Source organism: Oncorhynchus mykiss, chromosome 26, assembly GCF_057628025.1.
Source record: "Oncorhynchus mykiss isolate SJ-2025 chromosome 26, ASM5762802v1, whole genome shotgun sequence".
NCBI lineage: Eukaryota > Metazoa > Chordata > Actinopteri > Salmoniformes > Salmonidae > Oncorhynchus > Oncorhynchus mykiss.
The window spans coordinates 9421091-9435560 of NC_143047.1; the positions used below are offsets into that span (position 1 = coordinate 9421091).

General features: G+C 43.7%; 2 protein-coding genes across 3 annotated transcripts in view; both read right to left on the bottom strand.

The window, feature by feature from the left end:
* Positions 1-45: 45 nt before the first annotated feature.
* On the bottom strand, positions 46-3046 carry LOC110506350 (uncharacterized). Its single transcript, XM_021585908.3, has 2 exons — positions 2441-3046; positions 46-2023 (listed from the first exon to the last, which is right to left on the bottom strand). The coding sequence occupies exons 1-2, from the start codon at positions 2777-2779 to the stop codon at positions 671-673; spliced, it is 1692 nt and encodes a 563-aa protein (XP_021441583.3). The 5' UTR covers positions 2780-3046; the 3' UTR covers positions 46-670.
* Positions 3047-4177: 1131 nt separating this feature from the next.
* LOC110506088 (protein BEAN1) overlaps positions 4178-14470 on the bottom strand; it is a 55877-nt gene continuing 45584 nt past the window's right edge. For both annotated transcript variants that reach the window (XM_036963787.2, XM_036963788.2), the window contains one exon: positions 4178-7505. In XM_036963787.2, coding sequence (XP_036819682.2) covers positions 7106-7505 — 400 coding nt within the window. In that variant the 3' untranslated portion in view covers positions 4178-7105. The remainder of the gene's footprint in view (positions 7506-14470) is intronic.

A 14470-nucleotide genomic window follows, 5' to 3' on the forward strand; every position in this document is an offset into this window, starting at 1 on the left:
CTGTCTATTTTGTATGATCCATTTGAACTTCTGAAGAACACGAAAGTTTTCCAAATTTTTATTTTAGTTAAAAAAAACACTGAATGGAATTGGACTTACATTTCCATAAACATTACAAAGCATTCAGTAGTCCCAATGACAATGAGCAAGGAAAGTAAGTGCAGGATTGGCATAGAATTCATTTCACTAAGGCACTGTCACTGTAAGAGGACACAGTGGAAACATTACCTCCACCTCGTAAATTAGGTCAAGCATAATTGACATTGTATTAAAAGTCTCCTAAGAAAGAGTACAAAGCAAAGACCAGAAAATACTGAAGAGGAAATAAATTAAATTAAGTAATTATTTCCGTCACCTCCGTACATTGAATCCACAGGAGGTTGGTTGCAACTTAATTGGGAAGGACCTGCTCGTGGTAATGGCTGAGGCAGAAAGGGGTGGAATGGCATCAAATCCATCAAACATGGTTTTGATGCTATTTCATTTGCTCCGTTCCAGCCATTATTATGAGCCGTTCTCCCATCAGCAGCCTCCACTGATTGAATCGCCCCAGACCAAAACAACTTAGAGGCAAGTGATGTTATAGACCTGAACAGGCATGTCAATCAATTTATCTCTGTGTGTTCTGACGGTTCAGGAGCACCAGCATTCAATCATAACCTTACTTCCTCTAAGGCTCGTCCACCATGACATATGTCTGAAGCAGCTCGTCCTCTGAGGGCTGAAGGATGGGGCCCTCCATGTCCTGGTGCTGAGGGCCTGCGGAGGGCTGGTGGTCAGCAGCAGTAGGGTCTAGCACTGGGGGGTCCAGGTGGCTGGTTGGGACATAGATGGTGTGAGGTGGCTCTTTGATGGTGTCCCTACCAGGAACGTGTTTGTGGGGACTGTCTGCTACTTCACAGCTGCTACAGCCTGGGATGTTACAGACCGGCACCAGAGAGGAATGGCACATTAGAGGCTGGCTCTGGTACCCTGCAGAATCCTGGTGAGGGGACCCATCATGGCAACTGGCATGCGGCAGTGCTGTCTCTTCTACAGGGTATTTCAGGTTCTCCACCTTGTGCTCCTCCACCTTATGCTCATGGACATGCAATTGGCCAATCCTCTCAGCCAGCTTGCTCAGCTCGTCTGCATCATCTGCCTCCTGACCCTCTCTGGTCACTTCTACCTGTGGAGGAGTTGGTACATGGATCGTGGCAGTAGTCTCGCAGGCCTTATCTTCTGGAGGCTGGAGTTTTGGGACTGCTTCTGTGAGATGGGGTTTTGGTGCTGCTGTGGTGTGAAATGAGATGAACTGGAGACCACTTACATCACTGCCAACTAAATTTGCTGGACTGCTACCTTCCTCGGGTGTGTTCTCTTTGATAAGTCGCCTCCGCACTACAGGAGGTCCACCCAGTGGCTTACTGAATATTGGCTTCTGCCTTATGGCAAGGTCTGGGTAATTCTGCTGCATCTCCAGGATAGACCGGTCATCGTTCAAGAATGCCCTGGGTGGTCTGATTCCTGGAGAGTGTGTCGTCTGAATGGGCTGGACCTCCAAGTTGAGGGTTATCTGTCCATCATCCTGTTGCCTGCCTGGTGTGCTAGCAGTGACACGGTTCTCATCGGTTAAGTCTCCCTCATCTGTCTCCACCGGTCCTGGGTCTACCAGGGAACAACCATTAGATAGACCCTTATCTTCATTCTCCTCTTGTTTTTGCATTTGTGAGGGCTCCGTTTCAGAGTCCTTTGCTGTCTCCTCGGCAGCCTGGGTGTTATGTAGTGGTGCAGCTCTCCTCTGTAGAATCTCCAGACACTCAGGCTGTGACCGCTGACCCATGAGCTCCAACAGGTACTCACACTCTGTTCGGGCCAGGAAAAGCTCAAAACCCATTTTCATGGCTGTTTCAGGGTCTGCATTGTCTGTGAGTCGGTACTCTGTGTCAGTCTCCAGATGATACCCTATTGTTTCAAGGATACTTTTCGTGGCACTCTTTGTCAGGACCGGCTGGATGCAGTAGACAAAAGGGCCAGTGAAAGTCTGAGTGGGAGATAAGAGTCTTAATTATCACAACAACAACTCAATGAAACGTAAGAAAATGATCACTACAGTATAGAGATCTGTGCTTTAATCCTCTCCAGTTTCAAATCATGCTTCACTTTTTGACATTTCACAAGCCCGGCAAATAATTTAGCCTGTACAGTTTACTTTCACTTCCTGATATGTGACAGCTGAACCTTTGAATATGTGGCTTGTGATTAGAGATGGCGTTTCAATGTGAAACCATAGTCATATATTATCCCTCTATTTCTTACTATGATGATAATAATTTGTACATCTGCATTAGGCTAGCCTAAATCTAAACCCATTTGCTTGGGTGCATTGCGCAAGATAAAAGCAGGCTAGGCCTAATTGTCGAAATCGAACTATGAATACCATGCCAATTATATTTTTTACCTTGAGCATCTTGATCTCCTTCTTCCATGGGTAAAGAAACAGATTTACACAGAACATCTCCAACACCTCTGTGGCTTTGATGAGCGCACTGAAGAATGCCCGACAATCTTTAAAGCCGGATTTTACGCATTCGAATGCAGTAAGGTAAAAGTCCAAATTAGAAAATCTTTCTCCGGGGTCTGTCTCTAACAGCAACAATCGTCTAGCTCCCACGGTATCCTGTTTCTCTTGGCATAGTTTCAGGTTACCTTTACTCCATATCTGATCATAGTAATTTAGGTAATTGTCGAAAGCCTCTTTACGCGCTACAGGCGTTTGGTCACCGACACCATCCTTCATGTTTTTTTTGGTTGAAAAATACTATTCAGTTAGGCTACACCCTTCTTATCGGATTTAGAAATAACATAGGAACAAGGAAGTATGACGAGTGGAAGTGAAAGACGGTACACCATTGATATTGTTCTGACAGGTTTGTCAAGTAGGTAAAACATTTACAAAATGCGGAAGCATGGCTGTTTCGCTAGTTAGGCTACGGTGACATTAGATTTGCCCATGTATCAATGAAGTTTCTCCTTCAGTATCGGCTTTGTGTTGCACAGCACGACTGACATCTAGAGGACAAAATATAACATATCCTTTCTAGACTGAAGACATGCATCTTCCAACAGATGGCGCTACAGGAAAGAAAAATACATCATTCTAATCATGCCACAAACCTGAGATGATGATGAAACGGCTGGACCAGCTCTTCTCTGTAATGTTAATTAATCAACTTCCAGTGTATCTCTCTCCGTCAGGTTGTTTTTCTGTGCTGCTACAGGTGATATATGTTACAGTACATGTTCCACCAAAAACAATGAGATAGAGAATGATGATAAACCCTTGAATTATGAATGCATAGCTGCAGCAGCCTGATTTAGAGCATGTTTCAGTTTAATAGTGATCATGTTAAAACTGTTTTTCAATGGCATGGTGATTTTTCAGACATTTAGGTAGGTGATTGGATACCTTCCAAACATCACTGTAAGACACATCTATGAGGTTCTATCACAGATGATGTCCACCTGACCTATGGTCACCTCTAACTCGCCACAGAGACCAGAGCAGCTCCAGAGAGCTCTCTTCTGCTTTGTCTGTCACATCAGGAAGGAAAACACAGTTTGAAATGATTCCCCTCCTAAGTCAATAAGATCTGGGTGAGTGCAGTATCCACAAAGCCTCATAATGGACGCTGTGGACTTATTATCTAGAGTGCAGTGGCACTAGATGAAATTAGCTTTCTGCTGGCACACCCTAATAGGAGCCTTGCACTGGGCAACGAGGGTAATTAGGAGCAGAGCAACGGCACAGGCCATCTGCTCAGTCGGATTTACATTAGCTAGCTAGCCCACCACCCGAACACAACATTCAGAGCAGATCAGAGGGGAATGAATGGCTGTCAACGGACAGGATGTCACAACATATTCCCATGCGTTATACATGGCAGGATTCGATTGGTTGGAAACACTTAGCCAATGTAGATAATTGCGCTACACTGTTTCTGCACTTTTGGATGCCATACAAACACTCCTCATTCCCAGCTCCCTCCTCTACTATCCCTATGTGTATCAATAGTAATGGTCCTCCTCCTATATTACAACCACTACTCCTCGGTGTGGCCTACACGTAAAACAGGAAGGCGATTCCAATGCCCAGAGTCGCAAAACCAGGACGAACAGTCACACCCGACTCGAATCATAGAGGTCAAATGTATTTAATTTCCCCAATATAAGAAATGAATAAAAGCTCTAATACAAAACATGGATATACGTCGATGACTGTGATTATAGGAAACAATAATATTTTGTCACACAGGACAGTTGTGTACAACAGTGGGATTTATAGGGGAAACTATACATTGGAAGTGTACGTGTACAGCGTTACACATTATTTCACATTTATGTTGAACATGGACTTATTGTGCTACCAAAAGGAAGTCAACAACAAAGACAAAACAGCATGTAAGACCAGAGTGAACCGCATTGCAGTTTTACCTCAACAGGTGTTGGACTAGGCCCTTCCAACACAGTTACAGTGCATTTCGAACTGACTTGTAAAGGCAGGTAAAGTTGCATTTCTGGATGACTCTGAGTGTGTCACGATGCACACAATCTAATATGTTGTACTATATTCACTGCATTGCACTTTTAAGATTTCAGTTTATGAAACACAAGAACATCATTATTATTGTATAGCATCGCTAGATTTGCCGCAGCTACGAAACAATAAGCAATAATGCTCATTGTCAAGTTATTAACACATCATTTTCAGCCCAAACGTGGCTTTGTTTATAGGGCTTGACATGACAATTCTGACCACAAATAGAATATGTATTAACAAGTGATGAGAACGGCATTTGGTTTTTAAAAGCCATTTAACAGACTCTCTTCAAAGTCAAATCCATTCGATGATGATGATTGGGCACAAGAATGTAACGCAAGAAAAATAACCTGTTGATCTTTAATCTTTAGACGTTTCTGTCTAGTGCGAAGCATCTGTGCTGTCGTACATCTACATTCTGGTGAATCTCACAACAACTATTTAATAGTAGTCCTTCCACAGTTATACACATTATTGATAAAGCTATTCTAAATAAATACTCATCTCTTTCTAACTTTTATCCACAATGCCAGCAATGCAATCATGCGACTAATTCATTTATAAAATATTCTTTAAGGGTTCATCAGTGAGGATTTCACTTCACAACAAGGGATTTGGTAAGATAAATGAGGGAGACAATGAGAAAGAGAGGGGTGGCTGGAACAGAGATAACAAGTTCTGGGCCAAACGCAAAGGTGACAGGGGGTCATTGACTCCACAAATACGGTTTTATACACAAAATATGGACATTTTCTGCTGAGAGTACTTTTTTTCTGGGGTTTCAATGATGAACATAGCCTTATCTGAATAACTTAACAAAGTAACACAAGCCTTGGAAAACAACAAGCCATTTGGAAAAGGAAAGCTCTTGATTTGTTAATCAGTGTTTCAAGTTACTATGGCTACAATGTTAAGCAGTCTAACAGTCTTAGACTTAGTGCTTGGCAGGCACAGTCATTTTTATACCATTTATACATAGATGACAGACATGTAAAGAACAGCTCAACTGGAGACAGTTTATCTGTACAATGAATACTCACAACCAAAAACAAAACACTGAATAATAATTTGGAACCATTAAAAAGATTCCAGCATATCGAAAAATACAATGTGTCTAGACTGAATAATAACTTGTAAAAATGAATGGTTTATTTTATCATAATATCAAAGATGACAGTACTAAAGTATAGTAAACCCCTAATCACAGTCAACTGTGTGCTCATATTATTTGTCCTTCCCACCAATTGTCAAATACCATTGTATCTCTGCTACAAGGTATATTGTACTTTGATGTTAGCTGGCGAATGGGTCAAGCGCATAGTAATTTCGCTCGTGAACACCTAAAAAAGCTCTCCACAAAAAGAGGAGTAGCGAGAGAAAGAGAAGAGGAATGTGTGGCGGTACACGTTTAGAGACTGAAACAGAACAGTTTGGATCTAAATAGGCCTCAGCCCCCAGAGGGGAAACCTAATCATAGAGAATAGACAGTATTTCCAGCTCATATGAACGTGTTAATATCCAGAAACCATATAAAACCATATACCACAAAAATAATTTATTTTCAAATAATAGTGCAAAAAAAATTACCTACTCTTAGAAAAAAATTGTTCTAAAAGGATTCATCGGCTGTACCCATAGGAGAACCCTATTTGGTTCTAGGTAGAACACTTTCAGGTTCCATGTAGAACCTTCTGTGGAAAAGGTTCTATGTGGAACCAAACGTGTTCAAAAGGGTCCTTCAAAGGGTTTTCTTACGGGGACAGCCGATGAACCCTTTTAGGTTCTAGATAGAACCTTTTTTAATAAGAGTGTATAACACTGGGGTATATTTATCAGTTGAAATTACTGGACATTTTACAGACTGTCGGAGTCCTAAAGTCAACTAAATATAAATCAAATATTATTTGCAGGTAGAACATATGAATAAAACCATATGGATATGTGATGGAATGTGAAATTAGCATTCTTTCTAGAGTGTTTTTTATCAAGAGCGATTCCATTTCAACACAACAAGAACCAACAGTACATACAGAATATCTATGTGAAACCACTTCAGGTTACCTCTAGTGTTTTTTTGTGTGCTAAAAACAGACTTTGATAATGCTTCCTAAATGCGTGAATGCCTCCTAAACTGAGACCATTGTACAGTATGAAGTGAATTCCCTCTGGACAGAAAGACCACACTCCCAGCCCCAGGTAACCAGTAGGAGCCCTGTGATTTCATGGCAGTGCCCCAGTAGTAAAGGGAGAGAGAGTGAGGAGTGGTGCGGGTAACATCGTGGGAGTCGGGGGGGGCGCAGCTTGTCCAAGAGGTAGGGGGAAGGAAAGGAAGGTGCAGACTGAGTTCAGGTTCAACCCAAAGTTTCCGCTTCGGTCCAGAAAGTCCATCTCTTTTGATACTGCCTGTCATGCACAAAGGGACACTGGAAGAAGCAGAAGAGAGATTTCAGGCTGTCCTACTTAGACTGGGGTGGGGGGTGTGGCTGTCCACACGAAGAGCATTGGAGTGGACTAGCCCAGTCAGCTCTACAGGATTCTGTGTGCGACAGCCCGGGCTCTCTGGGGACTATGGCTGTCCTCCGAGGGGTGTTTGAGCAGGTCCATGGGCATCAGAGGGATGGGCTGGTTCTGCCTGCTCACCACCACCTCGTATGGGGGCGCCTCCTCCAGGGGGAACGCTGACTGGGAGATGGAGGATATTGGCTGCTGCCGGAGCTCGTGCAGTCCGATTGGGTAGTGGGAGGCGGCGGCGCTGCTGGCGGACACCCAAGAGGCCCCGGCTCCAGCGGACGGCTCCTCCATCTCCAGGCTGGTGTAGGTAGCCTGCTGGTGGCCCCGCTGACAGGGGTCAATGAGGGAGTACGGAGGGGGGTCATCTGTGGGGACGTATATCTGTGTCGCACCTGGTCCCACACATTCATCATAGCTGAAATAAAGACGAGTATATCAGGTAAATAAATACGTGTAACATTTTAAAAGAGGTTTCAAAAGGCCTAAGGATATCTCCAACCTTCAAACAGTGGTAGGTCAAACAATTTAGCCTATGCCGATGGACCGGGATTCTATGTTTGTAGTTAGCAACATCAACACAAATTAAATGTTTAGCATAAGAAGAGACAATGAATATGACATGACTGCTGTCCTGGCTGTCTGGTGACTAAACATAATATAAATCTGAACGGTGAAACAGGCCTGTTAGAGGAGACTCTTGTTATCTACTGTGAGCTCTGTTCCTGTGTGGCGGCTGCTAGTCTTGGTCTGGTGCTTTCCATGGGAGAGCCTGCCAACGGACAGTTATTTCAGCTCTCACATAACCCACAATCCCACAGTGCACTGGAAGTCTGTCTAGCACATACAACCACGCTACTAGAGCTGCCGGGCTCCATAGAGGCCCTGTAACACAAAGGGAATACGCGGAGAGAGAAAGAGAGGGCCGAAAACAGTGTCAGTCAGGCCGACTGGCTTGAGATACATTTGCCACGGACCATCGTCATATGTGTGAACCACCCGCTAAATCGCTCTCTACCACCCCGACCGCAGGGGATATCTGGGAATAGAGGCAAATACAGCGGGATAATTGAATCTGTGGAATTGTAAACAGCATCACTCTTTCAGAGAGCGGGTGTGAGGAAGCAAGGCAAATGCTTTGTGGCTGTGGATTACTTAAGCCTGTCACCTCCGGGCTGGGCCGGGCGATACACTGAGAGATTTAATGAGGAGAGAAGGCATTGCGAGCCGGAGTAAATGAGATCTTTATTAATGATAGACTGGACGAGAGTTCCACGTCCTCTGCACAGGGCTGGGAAAACAACATTTTCAGTAGCAGGTTTAGCTAAGCGGAACAGTAGGAACATTCACAATGGCTCTCATATATCAGATGAGGCCTGGTATAAAGTGTATTAGGTATACACTGAGTGTACAAAACATTAAGGACACCTGCTCCTTCCACAACATAGACTGACCGGGTGAATCCAGGTGAAAACTATGATTCCTTATTGATGTCACCTGTTAAATCTACTTCAATCAGTGTAGATGAAGGGGAGGAGACGGGTTAAAGAAGGATTTTTTTAAGCTGTGAGACAATTGAGACATGGATTGTGTGTGTGTGCCATTCAGAGAGTGAATGGGCAAGACAAAAGATTTAAGTGCCTTTGAACAGGCTATGATAGTAGGTGCCAGGTGCACCGGTTTGAGTGTGTCAAGAACTGCAATGCTGCTGGGTTCTTAATGCTCAACAGTTTCCCGTGTGTATCAAGAATGGTCCACCACCCAAAGGGCATACAGCCAACTTGACACAACTGTCAGAAGCATTGGACTCAACATGGCCCAGCATCCCTGTGGAACACTTTCGACACCTTATAGAGTCCATGCCCAGACGAATTGAGGCTGTTCTGAGGGCAAAAGGGGGTACAACTCAATATTAGGGAGCTATTCCTAATGTTTTGTACACTCAGTGTATATTTTCTGCCATCACATTACCCCATTCTGTTCTAAACATTATTCTGGAGGGTTTCAAATGGGTTTGAGGTAAATGAAAGTATGTGAGCTACTCTCATAGTCAGGTATCTTCTCCTCATAGAGACTCATACAGTCAGGTATCTGCTCCTCATAGAGACTCATACAGTCAGGTATCTGCTCCTCATAGAGACTCATAGTCAGGTATCTGCTCCTCATAGAGACTCATACAGTCAGGTATCTGCTCCTCATAGAGGCTCATACAGTCAGGTATCTGCTCCTCATAGAGACTCATACAGTCAGGTATCTGCTCCTCATATAGACTCATACAGTCAGGTATTTGCTCTTCATAGAGGCTCATACAGAGTCAGGTAGCGGGTCCTCTCCTCGGGTGGTGCTCTGTGCTCAGTGGGACAGTAAAAGATGCTGTTCAGGAGTCTCAGTAATGACTGCTTGATTTCAAATGAGCCGTGCAGCTGACTAACTCCCTGGCCTCTGCCCCCTCACCCTCCATCACTGTGCTGCAGAGGGCTGCCTGTATGCCTGCGTGCAGAGCAATTTTAGACTCCAGCCGCGCTCTGGCTCATTCAGACAGACTTAATGTCCCCAGAACACAGCAGGACAGAGACATTTCACATGATCCGGGGTTACAGACAAAAACAGGACTTGCCATTAGCCGGTGCTATAGTGCAAAAATGGTTCATAAGGGCATTTCCTATGCAAGACTACAGTGGGCCATTCATTTGCCATATAGCAGTACAAATCCAGAGTGAAACCTGACGGACCACATTGACTGTATTCTAAAACTTTTCCCCCTTTCCCCCCTTATTCTACTTGGATCGACGATTTTTGATTAAAAAGGTGAGCGCGATCTGAGATACTTTGTAAAAAAGGTGAGCGATACTTTGTAACTTTGTAACCAAAGAAACAAAAGAAAACATGCACTCCTTTCCGCCCTCTGGCTCTGTGCGTGCAACGCTCAATGCTGTAGCATTGCTCGGTTATGTAATGACTGCACAACACAGCAAAGTCAAAGCAGTGGGCACAGAAACGCCAACTTACTATTGAGAGGTGATGACACGACTGGCAGTCAGTGGTGATGCATACAGCATCTCTCAATTACTTTATTTTCTTACCTCAGATACTTTCTTATAAGAGTTGAAGAGGAGGATGATGCCCCACTTCTTATTGGTAAACATTGCATTATCTTATTTGTTCAAATTCCCTCTGGTTACGTGCTGTTATTGAGTAGATTGTATTCCACACTCTTATGCATCATTGGCTATAGCTGTGCAGACAGCTGGGCAGTATCAGAACTCACCAGGGGTCACCTGACTACTTGAATTATCCGGATGTTGTGGGTAGAGAAGGATTTGTTTAGCTAGTAATCACTGTCGGGCACTGGGGCCCTTCAAAAGCACGGAATCAGGAGTTCCCAAACATTTTGGGGTCTTTGACCCTATTTTGACATAAACAATGTTTTGCGACCCCATCATGTTAAAAAAAAAGTGATGGAATCAACGGCAAATGTTAACTTTTATAATTAGACAGTCTATTACAAATCAGTCCGACAGTATTGATGACAGTATTTCAATCTGAAGAAAGTATAGTTTGAAGTGACTTAAATGCGTCAAAAAATGTATTGAGAAGTTCAGAAGATCATCAGGCAATCATTTTGTATAAACTTCTGTGTAGAAAAGAACATAACCATTAATGATGTTTTTTTTCCACCCTTGTCTGATTTAGTGCCTGGTCTTGTCCACTCTGTTCTAATGAGTCCTGCGTAGCCTGTGGGCATCGTAGAGGGAAACAGAAGGCCTGTATGTGTTCCTGATAATCTTATCGTTCAGTGACGGGGTCATAATATTTTTGTTGTTTAAACCGTTCAAAAGATAGGGCGACATTTGTAGGAAGAAAACAGAAACCGCTCCGTTTATTTCAACCGCATATAATGGCTACCAGATGTTCAAATCAGGCAACCCCACATGAGTTCGCGACCCCTACTTTGGCAAACGCTGCACTAAATACTGTACATAACACCCACATATCTCTCAACCTTTCTAACCCATACTGTTAGTCAGCTCCAGTCAGAAGGAATATCAAGTTATCAGCTGTTGCCCCGGTTACTTTCAGCAGTTTTTTTCCCCCTACTCGTTTTCATGAATAAATTATGACCATGCTGATCCAGGAAAGAGGGTGAGAGTCTCAGCTTACAGAAGTGTCTGTGTGTGTGTGTGTGTGTGTGTGTCTGTGTGTGTGTGTGTGTGCGTGTGTCTGTGTGTGTGTGTCTGTGTCTGTGTGTGTGTTTGTGTACGTGTGTCTGATATTCATCACACAGCTCAGCAATGTTATTAATCCCTTCAAGGGTGCAACAAACTACCAGCTCCACATAAACACTGAAAATAGGACTTTTCTCTCTAAATAAACACGCTGATACAGACATTTGTTGAGAGTTTGCCAGGTATGGCAGCGCTGTGGACACCTGCGGGCTTAGCTGTTTTCATGCCAGGGTTTCATGAGCGTTTCACCAAGCTGAGAATCCCCCCTCTGATTCCGGTGAGAATATTTTTCACGTTGCAGTCCCCCCCCCCCCTTTTATGGGAACTATAAGTCCCCTAGGATGCTAACACAAGGTGTTGCATCCTAAAAAGGATGAATTATTAGCTAGCAAAGGCTGATATAACACCGCTACAGCCTAGCCCTGTTTAGATTGTCTAATCAATCCTGCCTGCAGTCTACTGCTGTTTTTATCAACATGCTTTATGGGGTGGTAGGTAGCCTAGCGGTGGAGAGCATTGGCCCAGTAATCGAAAGGACACTGGTTTGAATCCCTGAGCTGACTAAGTGAAAATCTGCCGATGTGCCCTTGAGCCAGGCATTTAACCCTAATTGCTCCTGTAAGTTTCTCTGCTAAATGAGGTAAATGTATGTTTGCATACACATTCATTTCCCTGAGCACAGTTGTATAATTTGTCATCTTGGCTTAATTAGTCATAGGATGAAACTACAGTATGGAGAACCATGGGACTTCTTCCAGAAACATCTGTGGTGCATATGACACAGAATGTGTTACTTTCCAACGCCTAGAGAGGCATTCACAACTATGATACATGAATTCAGGCGCATTAGGCGGTCCAAAAGTTGGAAGTAAAGCGCAATACTATATACTGTAAATCTTTAAAGGTATACAAGGTACTCCAAAGCCCAAGGAGAGGTGTGGGTCACTCGAGGGAGGACCTCTGGCTTCTGGCCTGTAGCTCTGGAGAGATGACAGCACTGACTGGAGCATATGGCCCGGTCTGTCCACTGCACTGCGGGGCTGGCACAGGGAGCTCATTTTTTCATCTCCCTGGCACTGTCAGACGCCCATTGCCTGTAGAGCTACGTACAAGAGCAACAGTGTGTGGTTATGAATGTGCTGTGCATACATTATTGTGCATATACCTGCAGATGTTGGTGTGAGTGCGTGTGAGTGAATGCATGTGTGTGTGTTTAGATTAGTGTACACTCAGTTTACAAAACATTAAGAACACCTGCTCTTTCCACAACCAGGTGAATCCAGGTGAAAGCTATGATCCCTTATTGAAGCCACTTGTTAAATACACTTCAATTAGTATAGATGAAGGGGAGGAGACAGGTTAAGAAGGAATTTTAAGCCTTGAGACAATTGAGACATAGATAGTGTATGTGTGCCACTCAGAGGGTGAATGGGCCAGACAAAAGATTTAAGTACCTTTCACCCGGGTATGGTAGTATGTGCCAGGCATACTGGTTTGTGTCGAGAACTGCAATGCTGCTGGGTTTTTCACACAAAACAGTTTCCCGTGTGTATCAAGAATGGTCCACCATCCAAAGGACATCCAGCCAACTTGACACAACTTTGGGAAGTGTTAGAGTCAACATGCACCAGCAACCCTGTGGAACGCTTTCGACACCTTGTAGAGTCCATGCTCTGACGAATTGAGGCTGTTCTGAGGGCAAAAGGGGGTGTGAGGTGCAACTCAATATTAGGAAGGTGTTCTTAATGTGTTGTATACTCAGTGTATACAGTACCAGTCAAAAGTTTGGACACACCTACTCATTCAAGGGCCTTTCTTTATTTTTTACTATTTTCTACATTGTATAATAATGGTGAAGACATCAAAACTATGAAATAACACATGGAATCATGTAGTAATCAAAAAAATGTTAAACAAATATTTTTGATTCTTTAAAGTAGCCACCCTTGGGCTTGATGACAGCTTTGCACACTCTTGGCATTCTCTCAACCAGCTTCATGACGTAGTCACCAGGAATGCTTTTCTAACAGTCTTGAAGGAGCTCCCACATATGCTGAACACTTGTTGGCTGCTTTTCCTTCACTCTGCGGTCCAACGCATCCCAAACCATCATAATTGGGTGATTGTGGAGGCCAGGTCATCTGATGCAGCACTCCATCACTCTCCCTTTTGGTCCAATAGACCTTACACAGCCCAGAGGTTTGTTTTGGGTCATTGTCCTGTTGAAAAACAAATGATAAAGGCAAACCAGATGGGATGGGTTATCGCTGCAGAATGCTGTGGAAGCCAATGCTGGTTAAGTGTACCTTTCATTCTAAATAAATCACTGACAGTGTCACCAGCAAAGCACCCCTGCACCATCACACCTCCTCCTCCATGCTTCACGGTGGGAACCACACATGCGGAGATCATCTGTTCACCAACTCACAAAGACACTGGTTGGAACCAAAAATCTCACATTTGGACTCATCAGACCAAAGGACAGTTTTCCTCCGGTCTAATGTCCATTGCTCGTGTTTCTTGGCCTAAGCAAGTCTCTTCTTCTTATTGGTGTCCTTTAGTAGTGGTTTCTTTACAGCAATTCGACCATGAAGGCCTGATTCACGCAGTCTCCTCTGAACAGTTGATGTTGAGATGTGTCTGTTACTTGAACTCTGTGAATTATTTATTTGGGCTGCAATCTGAGGTGCAGTTAATTGACGATTTCTGAAGCTGGTAACTCTAATGCACTTATCCTATGCAGCAGAGGTAACCCTTGGTCTTCCTTTCCTGTGGTGGTCCAAATGAGAGCCAGTTTCATCATAGCGCTTGATGGTTTTTGCGACTGCACTTGAAGAAATTTTCAAAGTTCTTGAAATGTTCCTCATTGACTGACCTTCATGTCTTAAAGTAATGATAGGCTGTCTTTTCTCTTTGCTTATTTGAGCTGTTCTTCCCTTAGTATGGACTATTTGGTCTTTTACCAAATAGGGCTATCTTCTGTATACCACCCCTACCTTGTCATAATACAACTGATTGTCTTAAACGGATTAAGAAGGAATGAAATTCCACAAATGAACTTTGAACAAGGCACACCTGTTCATTGAAATGCATTCCAGGTGACTACCTCATGAAGGTGGTTGAGAGAATGCCAAGTGTGCAAAGCTGTCATCAAGGC

What these genes read in the sequence shown, in the direction of transcription:
- LOC110506350 (XM_021585908.3), bottom strand. Translation starts at nt 2,779, where the DNA reads ATGAAGGATGGTGTCGGTGACCAAACGCCTGTAGCGCGTAAAGAGGCT. An exon ending in AGGAGATCAAGATGCTCAAG is followed by an intron (nt 2,024 to 2,440) that starts GTAAAAAATATA and finishes TCTCCCACTCAG; the next exon opens with ACTTTCACTGGCCCTTTTGT.